Below are 20,097 nucleotides of genomic sequence, written 5' to 3'. Positions count from 1 at the left end.
ATTTGAATTTGTTAGATAACCATCACATGGGGTGTGAGAATTATCATTTTTATTACATTTTGATATGAATGTTTTGGTTATATCGTGTTATATTTCAGCATGTGACCAGACACACGTACGCAATCTTGATCACATATTAAATTCCTCAGAAATAATTATGATTTTGATTATATCAGTCACATCTTTGTTCAAGCCGTTAAATGCATGGGTGTCAGATATTAGGCTCGTGGGCCAAAACTGGCCCACAATCGCTTCCAATCTGGCCGCAAAACAACTAAGCAAATTCAAAAAAATTTTTTTAAAGAAAACAACATTTTTTTTAACAATTTTCTTCAGAGTAGTGGACACAACAAAACACCAAGACCCGAGCTGAGATATGAGTGATGCTGCCATGAAAGCTAGCGACCTCATTGCTACCAAACTATCCTCAAAGCCATGTTGTGAGGGTGAGTTTTAAAAAAAAAAAACATGCATAGGAGAAGTATTTAGACATTTCACAGTATTTTCCACCAGATGTATTCATCATTATTGGATTTATGTTGAAATTGTAGTCATTTTCTGTAGTAATTGTTTGGTTTAGTGAAAACAGACATTTTTCTTATATATACTCTTAAGGAAAAGCTTTAAGTGTTTAAATTTAAAGGTTATTGTGGCACTATATTACCAGTCAGACCCAATCAAGATGAAATTGGGCTGAAATCTGGTAAGTCTTTATATACAGTCTGTGACTGTTGTTACACTACAGTTTTAATTAGCCTTCATTATTTTGTTAACATATTTAGCAACAATTTAGTGTTTAATGGAGTTGAAAGTTTTACCCTTTACTAAGTTCTTTATGTAATTGTTTCACAAACTCAAAATGTACAGATCACTTTGTTAAATAGCTGCTGCCATCCACAGAGCTCTTTAGTGCCCCCCAGAGGAGGCCCACCCCTAACTGATTAACTGTTTATCATCCACCTGCCTTCAAGGTAAGAAAAACATCAAAAAAGACCCAGGATGGTAGGACTGATTTCCAAGATTCCAGTCCATTTCTCCAAAAACTGAGAAAGAAAGAGCGAGAGTGAGAGAGAGAGAAAGAGAGAGAGAGAGAGAGAGAGAGAGAGAGAGAGAGAGAGAGAGAGAGAGAGAGAGAGAGAGAGAGAGAGAGAGGTCCATAGTAGAGGATGTGTGTACCAGCTGATAAACCATAACAAAGCCGATCTGCCACCGTGCATAAATCAGATAGCTGCTATCTATGCCCTTGGAGCAAATGTTTACGTTAATGCTTTGAAATGCCGCGGCATAATTACCGTCCCTGCATCTTTTCCACAGAGTTGCTCCAGGTCACATCTCGGCACTCTGCTCAGCTGCGGTCAGTGATTAAGATGCCGGCTGCATTTCAATAATCACAACTCCTTCCTACCCACATAGTCATCAGCCTCCCTCCTTCATCCTCGCCCTGACTCCTTCCTTAATTCCTTTTCTTCAGTCTTGACTCCTTCCTTTTTCCTGTTTTTCCATTCAGTCCTGCCAGGTCCTTCCTATCTCTTTCCCTTTTCCATTCTTTTGGCCTGTCTTCCTTCACATTGAAGACTTTTTTCTCTCTATACACTCCCCTGCCTTCGTTTCAACAAACACCTTTACTCTGATCTGACTTAAGTTAATGGTTTCTGCTGAATTGACCTTTTGAAAACTTTAAACTATTTTTAAAAATATCTTAGTAAAAAGTTGATGACAGTTCCAGGATATATGACTAATTATTTGTGATTACTGTATGATTCATGTATGGGATTCTTGAGAAGACGCTTCATACTTTCCATCACAGGAAAGGCTGATCATCTGATTGACGCTTTATTATCATATTTATTGTCATTTCCTTCATGATATTGTAGCACACAAGAGTTAAATGGATAGGATGTGGCAAATAATTGTGCAACCTTCCAATAACAAGTTATTTTTATGTTTACTCCCATTTTAACCTAAAAACTGTGAAACACTAAATGCAAGTTAAAGAGAAGAGCAACGTGCCCTATAAAGGGTTAAAATGACTATACTTCCCAAAAGTCTTCAACACATTAAAGCCATTATGACATGTGAAGAAACACAAGAAGAAGCAGAATGTTTAGGAGGAACTTCTTCATTTCTACCATGACAGGAACAAAAACAAATCTGGATATCAGATGTGTCCAAAGTCTTACACTGCCATGTTTCTTATCAATAAGCCTGCAGACAATCAAGCCGTCACTAAAACAATCTGCCCTCAGTTATATCTCTCTCTGTCAGCAATGTTGCACAGGCCTCCAAACACTCTCTAAGTGGCTGCAAGCAGAGAAACAGACGCTGTAAACAAATTCTAATCTGTTTTGTTTTCGTCAAATCACTCTCACGCCTCAAAACAAAATTTGCATTCATCAAAATTCATTCTTCTGCGTTTCACACTGATGGCCTACTTTGTGAAGCCGTGAGAGAAAATAAGCTTTAATACAACAGGATGAAATCGATTACTCACACTTCATTCTCAGTATTTATTTGTGATTTTCGTAATTTTCACGCAGAAAAAGGGTAGCTGAAGCACTTCTGTGTTTCTGTGCAATAGGAAGAAACTCCGCGACCTTTTTTTTTTTTTACTCCAAACACCCGAATGAACAAGACAAACTCGGGGGAAAGCACGATTATTCAGTAAAATCATGAACAAAAATACCTAAATTGAACAACACTGATGCGCAAAAGCGCACGGTCTCCTCGCTTTCCATCCAAACCATATAAATCCCAAACCACGTGTCAACGAGAGCATAAAATCCACATCATATAGATTTATATCTCAGGTAATTCCTACCTACCTTGAGCCTTCAAACCCACGAGAAGAAGCAGCAAAGTCCACCTCACAACTGGCTGCATCTCTCAACCGTGTCGTTTGGATTTCCTTTCCACTTTTTTTTTTAAATTTTATTTATTTATTTTTTAACAGCAGCAACTAATCAATGAGCGGAAGAAAAATCGTGTAACGGAATGAAAACGCGTGTCTTTCCCCTGGTGCCGCCTGTCTCACACTGCCGGTGCGCTCCTTCCTTCATTCGTCCCTCCCCTATGAGCGCACAAGCTCCCCTCTGGCGCATCCATACGGACGAGGCGCACAGGGAGGGGAAACAGCCCAAACAGATGCCATTTGATTCTGCAGCACATCACGACAACTATTAAAACAACGGGGGCAAAAGGCAAACCACTCTGAATCGGAGCGTCTGGTATTTACAAACATTGTGTTAATTTCCGGCTTTTTTAAAACGGTTTTTTCAAGTTTCAATTCAAGCCATTAATGAGAAATATGCAAATCACAACATTCTTTTTATAAATGAAACTAGATTAGACATGTTGTAAAATGTTCATGTTAAAATGTCAGACTGGGGCGTAAATACGTTTATAAATGCCATTTCAGCACCACGGACAGCGCTGCTTAGTTTCACGGCGAGTATCTGAAGTGAAACATGGACCTGTTTACACATCGTTTTCCTTGTAAATCTGAGCGCCTTCATGGGTTAGAGGTAAAGTTATCTTGCTATACTCCAAGCTGTGTTATTAAACGCCTGACAGGTTGCTGTGTCTGCGCTCAGCCACTAAACCGCAGCAATGCGCTGCGCTGCGCTGCGCTGAGGAGGAAAGTTTGTGCGCTCAGACGCGCGGACCCGCGCATCGCGCGCACCCCAGGTGCCTGTTGTTCTCCAGCCTCCACATCACGCAGATTAAATTAAATTTTAGCCCCGTCATTTCGCACGCTTGGTTTGACGTCATCACACAAAGTGGCTAATTGAGGAGGCGATGCCTGGCTGAACCGACACTGGCTGGGGGGCGGGGCTGTGTGCACGTTGCATGTTGCTTCAATGCCTCGGTGAGGACCATGGGGACCCGTCAGTCAATCGGGAGACAGGCTCAGGAGTTAAAGTTTGTTCCTGGGAGAACAGTAACTATAAGATTCAATTAAAATCGATTGATAAATAAATAAATAAAAATGCAACAGGCAACCAAACCCAGAATCGAAGCAGAAATATTGTTGTTATGAGACAAGAGTACACCACCGTGCCAACACCGATTACCTCAATAGGTTATTGATGTTCCATTATCAAAGTTGGGTGTTTTTTACACTTTAATGTGAGTTGAGTTTTAAAAGACTTTACACCTCTGAGTCTGGGTCAGCAGGTTTCTTCCTGTTAAAAGGGAGTTTTTCCTTTCTACTGTCTCCTCTGCTTCTCATTAATTCTTGTTTTTTCACCCTAAAAGTGCTTTGAAATGACTGTTGCATTTGGCACTATAGAATTGCATTTATTTTAGTTAACTGAATGTTAGTCTAATGTAACATTTTAATGTAATACGTAGTGCTATCAAATTAACTGATTAATTGCACAACTTTCTGTAATTAATTGCAATTAATCGCATTGTTTTTCTACTGAAGACTGAAGCTTGTAATGGATATTTATTCAGGGAAAACCACGGAATTAATATAGACTCAACACAGAGTCTATATCTAAATTCAGTTTTAATATTTCTAGAAACAAAGTTGTGAACTTCTTACATGAACAAAGTGGCAAAAATATACTGTAATATCCATGCACGTGCGCAACACACACACACACACACACACACACACACACACACACACACACACACACACACACACACACACACACACACACACACACACACACACACAGAGTATACAGGCGAGCCAGGGAAAGAGAGAAAGAGGAGAAATTATTATTTAACAGCAGTATTTCCTCTACCTTTAGCAGTTTGGTGGCTGCTGGTCAGCCAACATGGCAACCTGCTGTTTTGCTGCAGAATTACTTCTGTGGTTGTTCAATTCGGCTTTTCAAAGAAAAGCTAATGACTGTCACTTTCTCAATCAACCGACAAGAAACATTTTAAAGTAAAACTTTCTACCTTAATATTATTCCACTGGGTATTATGCTGCTCTGTAGTCATGGTGCTGTGCCCAGAGACGCTGCGCATGCTGCTGCTCCAGTAAGGGAGTTACCCAGAAAAACCCGGAAGTAAACAAAACTGCATTACTTACATTCATTTTTTTTAACGAATGAAACGTTTCAAATCAATTAATTAAATTAACGCATCATTTTTGACAGCACGAGTAATAAGCAATAAAAAACTCAGTGAAATGTTTTTGAGGTCATAATTACTGACTCAGTGGTGATGACCTGTGTATAAACGGTGGAGCTCGTGATGTTCAGCCTCAGGTAAATCCACCAGATGTGGCACATGAGATATAAATGTACTCTGAATGCATGAGGCGTGTGTGTGTGTGCTTGTGTACACACACATTTCACCCCGGGACCACCTCGTCTTACCCTGAGACCACATCACCAAGGATAAACAGACTCAGCCCTCAAAACAATGTATTTCCTGTCTGAGATGTCACAGATGTCAGTATCCCTTCATTTCAACACAAGCAAAAACATCAAAACATTCTGCATTTCTCCTTCTCTCCCCTTTTTCGGCAAGTGGTAGGAGTTTACCAAGCCTAATCCCCGCAGACAAGCGCCACACAAAAATGGACAGATGAAGCAGAAAGAGAATAAGCACAACGGGGATAATGTGCTTTTCCTGTTGCTGGTGTCACCATCTGACATGTGCTGAGCTCACAGTGTGGCGTCATGACACGCTTGTCTTCGCCAGCCTTATTAGTGAAGAAGTTTAGAGGAGGAACTTGGTGAGAATCAATGTTTCTGCCAGTATTGTTTAGCGTGATGCACCATGGTTTGTCCTGCTGCTCTGCCCTGGGCCATGTTTAATTCATGTTGTACGTAAAAGCTGCATGCACCAAGTCCAAAAGCCATTAGTGTCATCCTGTTGTCTCCTGAGCATCGTCCTCCATTTCCACTCTCTCTCTTTTCAGTTATTGTCCCAATTTTCCAACGTTAGTCCTCAGTTTATTCTCTTTTCCATAGAACTTGCTTCAATCCTCTTGTTTCACTCAGTTTTCATCTCAATCCTCTCTGCTCCCTCCTTCCTTCCACCTCACACACCTTCAGCATGCTTTTACCTCCTGCACCTACTCTCATTCACACAGCGTACCATCTTTCTTCCGCCAGTGAAACACATAAAAATATCTATCTCCCTCGCTACAACTTTTAGACCGTGCTGAATTATTCACATCTACATATCTGCGCCACATCCCCTGACCCCGAGAGAAGTGCTGTTATTTTCAAATCTGGTGGGCCCTTTTTTTACTCTTCCCGGCATGATCATCTCACTGAAGGGGAGGTTAATGGAGCGGAGGTGATCAGAGGCTTCTGGAAGCTTCTAGGAAGGAGGGAGCTGGATATCAAGCACTTGTTAGATGGAGAAGAGGTCTGGTAGAGTAAGGAGGTCAATCTTTCAAAGGACAGAGACTGTCCAGTAGATCACTGCACTCATTGGGGGGGGGGGGGGGGGGGGGGGGTCTAAAGTTTTCTTTTGCTTTTGAGACCACACACTATGAGATTTTAGAAATACTGCAGTCCGCCTTTTAAATAAAACATCACAGTGGATCGAAATGGTGAAGGGGACACACCATCTCTCATAAAAGTACAAAAGACAATGGGTAGTTTTCCACAGCTTCTTATGGGCAGGTTTTATGTTCACCCACAAGGGAGAGCTTGGGCAATGTGAGGAGGAACTGTAAGCCAGGTGATTGATGGAGAGCAAAACGTTTGTGGAGCGTGTCAGAGAGACAGGTTATTGTGAAGTGTCAATGAGTCAGAGGGTCTGGGGAGACATTTAATTGGTTATAGGGCTGAATAGACGATGATAGGCATCGACTGTGGAAGATCAATAAGCGTATTATCATATCCAAAGGGGAATGGACACTGATGTTAAGGTTCACGGAGTTCACGTGGATCCACGAGAATGGTCAGGGGACAAGTGGGGGTCAGGCAGCCGGGGATTCTTTGGCAAACAGCGCAGTGCACACTGAATCTGAGCAGTGGAGGAAAAACACAAGTCAAAACGAAAGTCCAATGAAGGCACAAAAGTTTCTTTCCAAATGTTGCATTGGTCGGGCATAATACCACTTGGGAAGAAGGACGAGAGTAGAGTGATCCAGAGACTTTATGGAGGAGGTGACGATGATGGCTCTCAGGTGTGCAACACAGCTCCAGAGCAGGGCATATTGGCTCCGCCCACCACACAAAAGGGGAGGGAAATCTTAGGAAAAGGAAAACAGAAAAAGAAAGGCAGAAGACCACTACAATTGATTGAGGGTTTTTCTGAACACCGTCTAAACCAGTTGCCCGCCCTCACCAGAGCAACATTTTGTAATTATAAATTAGCATTTAGCATTGAGCTAAAAATGGTGGCGTGGTGTGAGAAAGCCCAGCAAGTGAGTTTAGAGTCAAATAGGTGAATGTCGCACTCGGGGTGTGAGAGTTATAGCTCTTCTACGTTCATGTATATAATAAGCTTATATTTTAGTCTGGTTAATAACACTGACCCGGAGGCAGTTGTTCCAGATGTTTCTATGTTAAACTCTAATTATAACATGAGACGCATCGTTTTATGCTACACTTCATATTGCAAACATTCATTTTCCATTATTCAAAACAAAGGAGGATGCACAGATTGTTTCTGTTTGATGTTTACTTAGAAACACAGCCAGGTCTGGAAATCTTTGGTCTGATACCCTTTTGCTATAAAAACACAAAATACACTTTATCAGACAAAGTCAGAGAGACACTGACACACACTCATATTCAATTTCAAGTCAACAATTAACCTCATATGGATTTGTTTGGACTGTGGGAGGAAATTCACACACCTTTAGAAAGAATATTTAACTGCACACAGAAAGGCCCCCCAAGATTCAAACCTCCAATATTCTTCCTGTGAGGTGAGACTGCTAACCACTTCACCACCTTGAACCATTGGTGAACTTTGGTGGCAAAATCTCCAGCTTGTGTTGACGTTGAAACACATATTTCTTCATAATATCTCTATTTGTGAAGCAAAAATCCAAATTAATGCCATAATAAACTTGTTTTGCAGTTATATATGTATGACATTGTGTAAGGTGCCAGTTTCAAGGTCTGGTTTTTATTTCTTGCATTACTTTAAGTTGAGTATTAACAACTCTTCACATAAAATCGATCAAAACAAGCAGTTGTTGCTTTCTCAAATGACACCAAATGTGCCAATATAAGCAACCTTCTTCTTGAAATAGGGATTATCAGCTTAATGTGCACACCTACACACAAACAAACATGTACATACTTCACATCTGTTCATTTGTCTGATGACGGGAAACAGTAATCTGATTACCTTCGCCCACACAGGTCTATAGTTATATCAGGCAAGGTGAGTGTGCTGCTCTGCATCTTCAAATGCACCTGCAGTAGACCTACATAAACATGATTTACATCAGCAGCAGGGACAATCATTTACACCTGAGCCAAAAGTTAACATGCACACATAAACATACACCCGTGATTTTTTTTTTTGCTGGTTTTGCAAAATAATTTCCCACAGGACGGTGAAATATCGCATGTTCCTGCAGAAAAGGGTTGGCTGGTGCTGACTGTAATTGCACCGAATCAGAACGGGGACACAGATTTTTGCCCCCAAGCATAAAGTATGTACAGCAGAGCTGAGTAGTTTTAGGGTAGGCTGGTATGTCTCCTCATGTGTGCTTTATGAGAGTCTTCACATGCACGAGCGACTTGTGAGTCAGGGATCGTAAACTGACAGGGATAAATCCCAAACAAGTGTGGCAGCTCACCAGTTTGGCAACAGTTTGACTGTTACAGCCTGTGATTGCCAGAGAAGGAGTCTCTGACACTCAATCGTACTGGAGCCACTGGCAGGAGAGAACCCTTCAAGCAACTCAAAGCTCCGTTAGTGCTTCGTAAGTGCTGTCTGAGAGCATCACACTCATTACCATCTGTAGAGCCGGAGATTTTTTTTATTCATCGCTGTGGTGGCTGAAGAGCAGGGGGGAGTAATAATTAGAGCTTGAATGTATTGTCATCACAATGAAGGCGTTGGAGATCCCAAATGGAAAAGAAATTGCAGCTGGGAATCCACAAAGATTGGGACGATGTGTAAAGCTGGTTTAGATTTTCACGTCTCATATAATCATATTTAACTTAATAAAAGTACATTAAAACGTTAGATCATTCTGAATTGGATGACAGTAACATGACTGTAAATCAGGTGTGCCAAACACATTTTGGTTAAGCGCCACATGCAGTCCAATTTCATCTTGAGTTGGCTGGACTGGTAAAATAGTGCTAAAAAATATTACGTTTTTCTTTGTTGTGGCACAGAGTATACATGATGAAAATGTCAACATTTTTACAAAAATCTAACAATTACTACAGAAAATGATTTAAATCCCTGGATAGAGCCAATTTTAGTGAAACTTTCTGGTGAAAAATACAGTGAAATGTCAACAATCTTCCACTGTAGCTGTGGAGAGGCAGCCGTATACTGGAGTCTTCAAGGCTGTTGGAGGTGTGTGTAGCATCGATGTAGAGGTGGCAAGAGCCTCCAGAAACTACAATACATACAGAGCAGCGCCGCCCGGATCCTGATGAGGGTCCAAAAACGTGAATCGTCACCCCCAGAGATGAGTGGATGTCGCCACACACCATCCTGAATAAGTCAAGATATACTTTTATTGTCCCTGTGGGATTTTTTGTTTTAATCCGCCTGTACAGCATTACATGTATTGGGTGTAATTTAAGCGTGTTTTTGACACAGGGTACCTGGGGGCATGTAGAACAAGAATATGGTGCAGCTTGCTGAGAAGAATGAGATTTTTTAGGGATTTTTTAAATATTTGCCACCTCCAGGTCCAAAGTGAAAAAAGCTGAGAAGGAGGCTGCCAAGAGGAGCAAGAAGAAGGTGGGGGAGAGGTGGTGGAAAGACAGTCAAAGACATTTTTTTTCCAAACTTGTAAATAAATTCCTCAAAATTAATCCTACAGACTGTCTTAGCGTCAATGTGGATCATATTAGTGCTCAATATGTCGTGTTCATGCTTTGCGAAGAACAATTTTTTTCATTCAAGTTAAATCTTTGGTTTCACACTTTCAAGAATGCTTCATTCTGAAACGAGTCTTTCATTTCAGAATGAAATGACACCCTCACCCAGGCTTGTTTGTAATCAGAACGACTGCTTACAGACATGGAGACTTCCACATTATATGTTTACGTCTTCATCTATTTATCTGGGATGATTAATACTAACACAGATATAAATAAAGCAACTGTTGCTGGGCTGAGCCAAGCCCTTCCCCAGGCTCAGCTTTACCTGCTGGTCGTCTGCTGCCTGCTTGTCGGCATGGTGGCTGTTTGATCGGTGGCCCTGGGGTGGTTCGGGTGTGATGCTCGAGTCTGGTGCAGCCGAGGTCATCAAGGCCGCCGAGAAGATGTCAGTGTAGGACAACAGCAGGCGAGGAAGTTGGTGGCAAGTGCCTCTTGGTAGACGAGAGCAGCTCTCAGACTGGAGCAGTAGCTGAAGGAGCTACATCTTTAGAGTGATGGGCGTACCACCTGGATCGAAGACTAAACGGGGGATCAATACTACGGAACTAACAGTACTTACTGAAACAGTTAATCGGCTTCCTATTAACCTATGCATCAGTTTATTTGTAGTTACACGGCAGCCACAGCAAAGAGTGAAACAGCATCAGTGAAGTGCACACAACACACAGGTGTATCCACAGGCGCATGCAGCAATTCAGGCTGGTAGCTTATCTGGCACGCAGCTCATTCCGTGTTCGCAGCTATTTGGGCGTGTAGCATGAAAAAGGACAGATAATTGGGTTTATCACCGGCGTATTTTTAGTTCCCATTTCTCCACACGCAATTTAGAAAAGAATGAAAAAAGAATGGGTGGATGGGGGTGGGGGTGGGGGGGTGTAGGAGCAGGAACACCGAGAGGAAGAGCGGAAAGATGTGGAGAGGAGGGTGCAGGTTAATAAATGGAAAAGGAAGAGAAAGAAGGAATTGGCCATGAAGATGGGCTCTGGCATGTGTCCAGGTTTGGTGGAGTGTGTGTAAAGGAGCGGTGGTGTTTCTGCCTTCAGGCTCTAGTGCGAGGAGACGGAGCAGAACGAGCCCCCCGGATGACTGCAGGAGGGTCTGACAAACCCCGCTGAACCAGAGCTAACTTCACCTCACCCGTCTTCCTCTTACCAGTGGCAGAAAAATACTAATCTGCTGCTGTTGTTCCAGAAAGATGCAGATGATTGTAATTCATCGCTACTACATCTTTTCTAAAAAGAAATATAAATTCATCAGAACTGTAAGAATAACAAGAAGAATGTTGAAGAATATTTGACGACCCAGAATGAAGGTTTCTCCCTTTATGATCTAAGAAAAGTAGTTTTGCTCTGCGCAGCATTGTATATCAGTATTTATGCAGAGCAGGAGCGTCTAACTCATGTATTTTCAAGGGTCACATTCGGCTCCATTCTATCTTTAACTATCTCTATCTATCTAAACCTTCACAATGAAAGTTTTGGTCAAACCAATTATTATCTCACAGTGTTTCTTTGATGAGGATTCTTCATAATCAATAAGGTCGCTAAGCGGAGGTCATTGCTGCATCATCTTTCAGATTGGGTCTGTGTCTAGTGCTCTTATTAAAAGAGCAAAAAAAAAACTAATCCTGGTACTTAAATAAGCAACAGCAGTTATTTTACTGACATTTTTTGTCAATATTATTATCCTGTGAGCCGGACTGAACCTTCTGTCATCTGGATTTGGCAATTATGCCCTAAAGTTGATTACCAATGTCAACAATAATTTAACTTGGTTTTTTTTGAGGATTAAAACAAAAATCCTTGGCTTTCCACAAACTACATGAGCCAGAATGAACTGAAACAGACTCAGAGCCTGTCTGCACGACAACGCTGTTTCATACAACCACATCGTTTTTGGCCGATCATCCCCACGGCGCAGCGTTTCAGGAACACCAATATTTATATATATATATATATATATATATATATATATTTTCTTTTCTTTTTTTTTTTCTTTTTTTTTTAAAAAGAGTGTGGACATTTTGAAATGCTATTTGGCTTTGAGGTGTGGAAGGACAATTACCTGAAAACGATAATGTCATCCCCCTACCTCTCTAGCTATTTTCTTTTTATCTTATTTTCAGTGGCTCCAAAAACCTTTCTCGTATGAACGAATCCTCAAACCGAAACGAAAGTTTTCCTTTTTCACTTGAAAACTTTCTTGGGGCCTTAGATAATGCTTATATGTCACTTCCACAATTGAGACTCTGCGACTGAAACCTTAATTATTATTAGCAGTAGGTGTGTATGGAGTTTTCCCAACATTATGTTTTGCACAAGAGAAAAAAAAATTTGCATCCTTAGTATAGAAGAAATACTAAAAACAAAAAGTATTTCTTAAATAGTTCTGCCCAAGTTAAGCAAAGTTTGAACTATTTGTTCACATTGTAGATTTAAAAACCTACATATTTCACAACATCTATAGTCAAATGTTTGGAATATTGGAAACTTATCCCAAGAGCATTCACCTCACTAATCGTCGTTTTACAAACGGACAAAAGGCCAAGCGTGTGCACGCGTGTCCTGGACGGGAAAGTGCTGATCTGAAAAGCTTGGCTGACTTTAAACGACTCTACTGAGGGTCGAGTGAGGCCAGCTCTGCTTCCAGAGGCGGGATTCTGGGCTGAGTGTTGGCTGGAGGAAGAGGATGGCGCGGAGCAGTTAAAAAGCACTGTCCTGGAAAACTGCTGCTCTGTTAAAAACTGAGACCATTCAGAGATCCAGAGTGAAGGAAGCAAAGTCAAGCACACGTCTGAATCATATTTATAAAGATTGGTAGATTGATTTGATTTATTACAGTTAGAACCTGCAAGTGAAAATAATTCTCCTTCGTGACTTAAGATTTGAATGGAACCCAATTGTTTCAAGTGAAAACGCATCACTTTGGGGTTTTCACCGATGCCGTTAGCTTACCAGGCCACAAGCTTTTTTTTTTAAATGACACACACGTGCAGAAAACAATACCCTATAAACATTAACAATGGGGGTAAACATACACTCGTATATACAGACGAGTTGGATTGTTATTACTATAAAACTACCAAGTAGGAGAATATGGACTGAGAGTCATGACATTCTGACAGAAATATTCTTGTTATTGTACATCTACTGAGCATGTGCAGAACAACTATTTCCTGCGGCCATGGTGCGCACGAGCAGTAGAATCATTTCAGAAAACCTGCGTTTTCCCCCCCATCAAGATAGAGAAAGACCGTTTTCAAAAAGTTGCATGTTCGGTGTTTCTGAGCACCGTTGTTGTGTAAACTGACCCCAAAACACAACAAAGGTTTTCCACCTTCACTTGAACAGAAATGAGCTCACAAACTGGAAAGTGTTGAGATAAGCCACAAACACGTTGGTAACATTTAGGTTTAACGTTCCCTCTTTGGCGTTCAGAACTAGAATCTACACGTTACATGGCCGTGTAGGTATTTCAGGCCACGTTTGCTGTTTCAGCCATTTTGTTGGCAGATTTATATTGTAATCAGTAACTTGGAGGGAACGGACATATATTACACAAGCCTGCACTACAGTATGACAGCTGGCCCGTTCTGTCCCACTCCGTCTTTCCCCCAGACACACCAATACACACACCAATACACATCTGTTACCTTCATGCTCCAGTTGACCTTATATCGATATGACAACACACAGAAGTACACACATAATACACACGCTTGTACATATGTGGTGCCCACCCACCGACATGATCTATTCCTGCAATCGTTTAACCCCTAACATCAACGGTAGGAGCCCTACTCTTATCTCTGATCTGAACCAGGGGTGTCAAACATAAGGCCTGTGGGCCAAAACCAGCATCCAATCTGCTCAAACCACCAAGCAAATTAAATTTTTTTGAAGAAAACATTGATTTTCAAATAATTTTCTTAAGAGTATCCAACACAGCACTGAGACCCGAGCCAAGGTGTCGGCGATGCTGCCATGAAAGCTGGCAAACTAGCATTAGCCAGCACATCCAAGAAGGACACGTCCAGGCTGGACAAACTGATGAGGCCGGCCGGCTCTGCAGTCGGCATGAAGCTGGACTCTGTGGTGACGGTAGCAGAGGCAAGAACACTGAATAAACTGCTGGACATTATGGACAATACCAGACACCCTCTGCACACCGTCATCAACCACCAGAGGAGCATGTTCAGTGAGAGACTGCTTCCTCCCAAATGTCGGACTAACAGACTTAAGAACTCCTTTGTCCCTCAGGCCATCAGGCTGTACAAGTCCTCACAGGGGGGGAGGGGGGGAGGGGGGGGGGGGGGGGGGGGGGCAGAGGACAGAAGGGAAGTAGCAGGAGCCGCTATCCACCTCATCCACCTCACCATCCTACATCTCACATAGCATATACCACAATGCAAAACTGTGCAATATCTAATTGTCTATTCACTGCAAATGATCCTACTTGTGCAATAATTCTGTCCGTAAACACAGTGCATTTTAACGTTCGGCCACTTTCACTCCTATATTTTGTTAGGCGTCTTATTCTTTTTGCCATTTCTATATTTAGTTAAGTTAAGGTTAGTTAAGAGTTTATATTATACTTTGTACCTTTTGTGCCTTTTCTGTAACTTATCTTTGTTTTCCTCTGTGTGCTGCTCCTCTTTTATTAATCTGCTGGAACTTAAACTTCCCTGACGGAGTCATCCCAAGGGATAAATAAAGCAAAGTCTAAAGTCTAAAGTCTAATTAGCCTCAAACATTTTACTCTATTTAAGGTTAGAATGTATTATTAAAATTGGCGTTATGTTTACATTTTAGTCATTTAGTAATTTGCGAAAATAAACATTTCCATCATGTAGCCTATACTCTGCACCACAACAACTCCAAAGCTTAAATTTAAAGGTTATTCTGGCAATATTTTACTGGTTGGGACAATTCAACTTGAAATTGGACTGTGACCCCTGAACTGACACATGTTTGACACCCCTGATCTAAACATTTAAAGTACATACTTACAGATTTAAAATGTGCTTTACATTGAGATGTTTGGGAATTTGATCTCCACAAGATAGGTTGGACTCAAGAACTATTGCATCCCCTGAGTTTCAAACTCCTGAAAAGTGAGTAAAACAACATGCATCATTGTTTTGCTATCACTTAAGGGGCACATACATGGACTTACATAGATTCGATATATTTCAGTGATTCCCATCTACATTAGTAGATATACTCCAACTTCAAACTTAATAACTACCACTTGCTAAACGCTAACCTACTCTTGACCATAATGTGACCATGTGGAGACATTTAGGTCCCTGTAACAGTATTAAATGCGAGTCCACTCACTCTCTCTCACACACACACGCCAGACAGACCACACTAAATATGCGTTTTGTCGATAACTGTCCACAGCAGCAGACGCTCGTGGTATTTTTGCTGACGTGCTGACTTTAGGAATCAGTGCTTTCACTTTTGCTGAGATAAAGGATTTGGTCCAGTTAAATCTTATCATTGTGTGTGTGTGTGTGTGTGTGTGTGTGTGTGTGTGTGTGTGTGTGTGTGTGTGTGTGTGTGTGTGTGTGTGTGTGTGTGTGTGTGTGTGTGTGTGTGTGCGTGTGTGCGTGTGTGCGTGTGTGCGTGTGTGCGTGTGTGCGTGTGTTCATTCATGCCACAGTACCTTAAAAGAAGCCGAACAGCTCGGGCAGTTAGATGGTAGTGTTATTTTCACCCCATGTTACCTTTTTAGTTGGCAGATGGAGTTCAAATCTGAGCACATGTTCCTCGGCTCACCAGCAGAGGAACAAAAGCAAATGTGCCGTCAAGCAAATGGGCATTAAGGAGCTGCAGAGCAACCACTATGTCCATTTAAAAGATGTTTAAGTGGATTCAACCCTTTTTTGTTGTACTTAATACGGACCTACTGGCTCAAGCCAGATAGTTTTCATAATTTATCTGGAAGTGACCATATTTGGTTGCTTTCACAGCATTTTATGGGGCGTCTCGGTCGACTCTCAATCGGACTGTTGAAGGTCATCCACCTGTCCAACATGCCAAAGTGCCCTTGAGCAAGACACTGAACCTCAAATTGCTCCCAATGGAATGACATCGCCTTGCATGGCCGCCACCTTCATTGTTGTGTGAATGTGTGTGTGAATGGGTGAATGTGATGTAACGATGTAAAGCGCTTTGGGGCAGCTCAGTTGTAAAGCGCTATCAGTGAAGTCCATTTTTGTTTCTTCGAGGAACTGACAGCCACAGAAAATACATTGAAATAGTTCTACTACACAATCTCTTGCTCAAGGACACTTGACAGGTGAACAGATGGAGGTGGCAATCGAACCTGCAACCTTCAACTTTCTAAGTGTTATTTTTCCTGTGATAAACTGATTGAAATGAGCCCATTCAAGTGCTAGACATTTTATTAATCACTGTAGTTTAATTGTGTTTTATCCTGCTGGCGATTATTGAACACTCACTGTCGAGTGAATATCAAACTGGTACTTCATGTTAAAAAAAGTTGTATTTTCGTCCATCTTTACAAAAATCCAGTAAGATATGTTTGAAATTCAGGAATTTGTTTTTAATGGTGGAGTAATTTCACGTATTTGAATGCTTTTTGATCTGATTTCATGTAAATAGCAAATAAGGATTATAATTCACACTTATTACAAGAAACTAAATGATGGAAATATTCAATTTCCAGGTATTTCTATCTGTACTTTAAAGGGTTGCAGTTGATATGCATGTGTGTATAAATCTCTGTGCTTACTCAAAATAAATAAAATGTCCCTGTGGTGCAATTTATCGCACAAATACTGAAACTAAAACCATATTTTAAACAGATACATATAAAGGTCTGACTCATGTGATGCCATTTGATCAAAACTTGATGAAAACCAGTTTTGGAAAAGTTCATCTAGATAAAATGAGTGTGAAATGACATATTAGTGTCACTGTACAGACTTTTGGGAAGTCTAAAAATATTTAATCCACTTCCAGGCGACCCTGTCTGCCCCTGTGTGACTAAATGAATGTCATTTTTTTTAATGCTGCTGTCAAGTTTCAGCTTCGGTGTTCACAAAATGTCAGTTATCACAGCCACAAAAGCAACAAAGTGCTCTTTTTCTCCATGTCACCGCTCAACATTGACCTTGAAAGAGCTGAACTCGGCTGTCAGCTCACAGTGAGTTTGGTCGTGCAGCCGGGTCCGGATCACACAACATATGAAAAGATCCGGAGCTTGATTACATTTCTAATAGATTGTGGAAGCACATGACCGTTTTATTGTGTTTGTTTTGTAAGCGTCGTGTTGCCAGGGTCGCAATAGGTCTTTTTTTTTTAAAGCAGTGGGGGAATTGGAGGTGACGGAGGCAACCAACAGAGACAAAAATCCCCAAACATATAGGAGAAACACAAAACTTACTAAGTAACTCTGAAGAGGCAGGAACACTGAGATTGCGGGGAGCAAACAGGAACCACTGGGACCAAACAGCAACGCAGACAAACTGGCAACAAGACTCACAACATAAGACCAACATACACCACAAACAGCAGGTGAGGGCAATCCCACTCAGGCACAGCTGAAACACATCAGGGCAGAGAGCAGCAGTCATACATCAGGAGGGGAGTCAAGGAGCCTGAAAACAGAGACGGAGTGAGAAACTCGAAATAACACAGGAAACAGAATACATGACAAAAAGACATGCAGGAGGAATCAAGTCTTAACTGGATGAATCAGTCTGTTGATTCACCAGAGTTACCGAATTAATATTTCGCTCAGGGTTTGAGAGGAAGGGAACCAGATTCAACGAGACGTTATTTCCTAAACTTACCAACAATGTGTAGACAGAAACAGATTCTATAGTAATCAGAGAAGTAACCAAAAAGCAGTAAACCATGGTGGGAACACAACAGAAGGACTGACGGGGAAGCATCTGCTCATTCCTCTTCACTTAATTGGCGGTTGGCGAACCGCTCTTGGTGCACTGAAGTGTGGGTCATCGTGAGTCTTTTCGATGCGACGTTCTCCAAAAATGGAAATCCCATCTTCGTGTTTAGAAACCTGTCTTTGCTGCACATGTTGATGAAAACGAATGAAGACTTGCACTCTGTACACCAGTATAGTTCAGTTCTGGTCTTGGTGCGGGGGTGGGGTGAGGGGGGGTAGGGCGGTCTTCATCCTGTATGGTTCTCATTCCAGCACTCCCGATTGCAAAGAGAAGCACTGGAGTTTGTGACTCATTACATTTAAAAGAGAGACATTTAAAACATGCAGAACTGAGACTGGACCTCAGTAGATATTTGGTGCCATTAAGTCCTGAGTAAATGGACTTTGCTTATTTAAGCATGTTTTCAGGGTTCCAGCCGTATCTATGTGCTTTATTCATATTCACCCCTTCACACAGATAACAACAGCTGCCATGCAAGGTACTTCAACTCCAGTGGGAGACATTTGTGGTTTAGTATCACGTCCAAGGACAAAGGGGGGCAAACTGTGGGGTAGGAAAACAATCTCTTGTGCCAGTTGAGCCGAAGCTGTGTCCGGATCTCATCCTTCAGACTTCGACAGAGGATTTGTTCACACTGCATGCACCAGAGATTCAAATCGTTTGAATAGCACATGTCAGATTCTTCTTTTCATATGTGATCCTGAATTGGATACAGCTGGATTTTATCTTCATTGAAGTGGGACAGTCATTCTGAGCTGGAGAAGTCAGAATATAACTTTCAAGCAATGGGAACAATTCCCTGAGACTGAAAGGAAAAGCACTACAGAAATGAGAAGTTTAAAAAAAAAACCTGACAACATGAAGACAGAAAACATACAAGATGTAAACGACACTAAAAGCAGGGGACATTTATAAAAGGTTGGAATCAAACAAGCATGGTAAAGAGACTGAAGCCCCAATTAACACGGTAACGGTGCTGGGATCCTCTGAAAACACTACTTTTTTGAAAACGCTCCATCTCCGTGGAAACGAGGAGAAAACACAGCTTTTCTGAAATGACGCTGCTGCGCAAGATGGGCAGTAACAATATTTGCCTCCAGAGTGTCATGACTCCCAGTCCATATTCTCATGGGACTTGCTGGTTTTATAGTTGACAGTCACCGTAATAACAATCCAACTTGATCGTCTCTCCATACAAATGTCTCTGTTCTCTACATTCATTACAAAAAAAAAAAACATCAGCGCCAACTCGTGGCCTGGCATGCTAACTACACTGATTTCAGCATTATAATTTTCAAGATGTTTTCTGAAATGGATATTCTAAAATTGTACGTTTTCACTCAAAATATATAAACAAGAATAGAGGCAGACCCCAAGGGTTTTAACAAGTTGAGTTTTCAGTGGCTCTGAACACCGTTCTCCTGTAGACGGATGCCAAGAGCTAAACTAAAGATTAGCATTTTCAATGAAATCACAAAATAAGAGAAAAGACTGAACAGCAGGGTTGATGGACTCCAGCTTCTGATGTTTCTCTTTCAGAATTAATGTGAAAATGAGGATGTAGCTATTTGTTTCCTGTTTTCAAATTCGAGGAAAGTCGGAGAAGGTTTATTAAAATGTCGTTGACTCTTGCAGTCTGTTGTGCGAAACTGCAAGACTAACTGGATTTGTTAGACTTTATGTTAAAAAAACCAAACAAACTGTGACTCGTGGTGAATCTTTTCACTGATCAGAAGTCATGAATTCACTTTACTACTTTAATTTCTCTGAAGTCACACCAAGTGTACTGTACATGATGGCGACACATCTGATATGGTTCAGGGTTTTTCCATGGGTCGCTGGGACAAGAACAATAGTTCAGCCCAGGGCTTGATGGAGAAAACACATCTTTCTATTGCCTCTGAGGATATGATGCAGAAAGTTGCAGGGATCAGAGTTGTGTCGGCGTCTCTGCTGCTTCTCGCGACCCGGTGTTGCAGCAGGCACGTAAGAAGATGGATTGTGTGATGAATGGATGTAACACATTGGTGAGTGAGGCTGTGGCCCGCTGATAAAAGCTCCTCCGGTTGCACTGTCACAAAGCAGAGAGAGCTTGCTGCAGTTGGCAACACACCCAATAAGAACCCACAGTTCGCCACACTTTTA

The 20,097-nt window shown here is 41.5% G+C and overlaps 1 protein-coding gene across 1 annotated transcript in view; it reads right to left on the bottom strand.

Annotated features, from left to right (window-relative positions):
- LOC308109509 (neuronal acetylcholine receptor subunit alpha-3-like) overlaps positions 1-3,069 on the bottom strand; it is a 30,785-nt gene extending 27,716 nt beyond the window's left edge. The window contains exon 1 of the mRNA XM_080463107.1: positions 2,823-3,069. Within this exon, the coding sequence (XP_080319233.1) occupies positions 2,823-2,880 (58 nt within the window). The 5' untranslated portion in view covers positions 2,881-3,069. The remainder of the gene's footprint in view (positions 1-2,822) is intronic.
- Between the last annotated feature and the right edge of the window lie 17,028 nt (positions 3,070-20,097).

Source organism: Lipophrys pholis (assembly GCF_963383615.2).
Source record: "Lipophrys pholis genome assembly, chromosome: 5".
NCBI lineage: Eukaryota > Metazoa > Chordata > Actinopteri > Blenniiformes > Blenniidae > Lipophrys > Lipophrys pholis.
The sequence above is the reverse complement of the archived record's forward strand: the minus strand, read 5'-3'. Positions and strand labels throughout refer to the sequence as shown.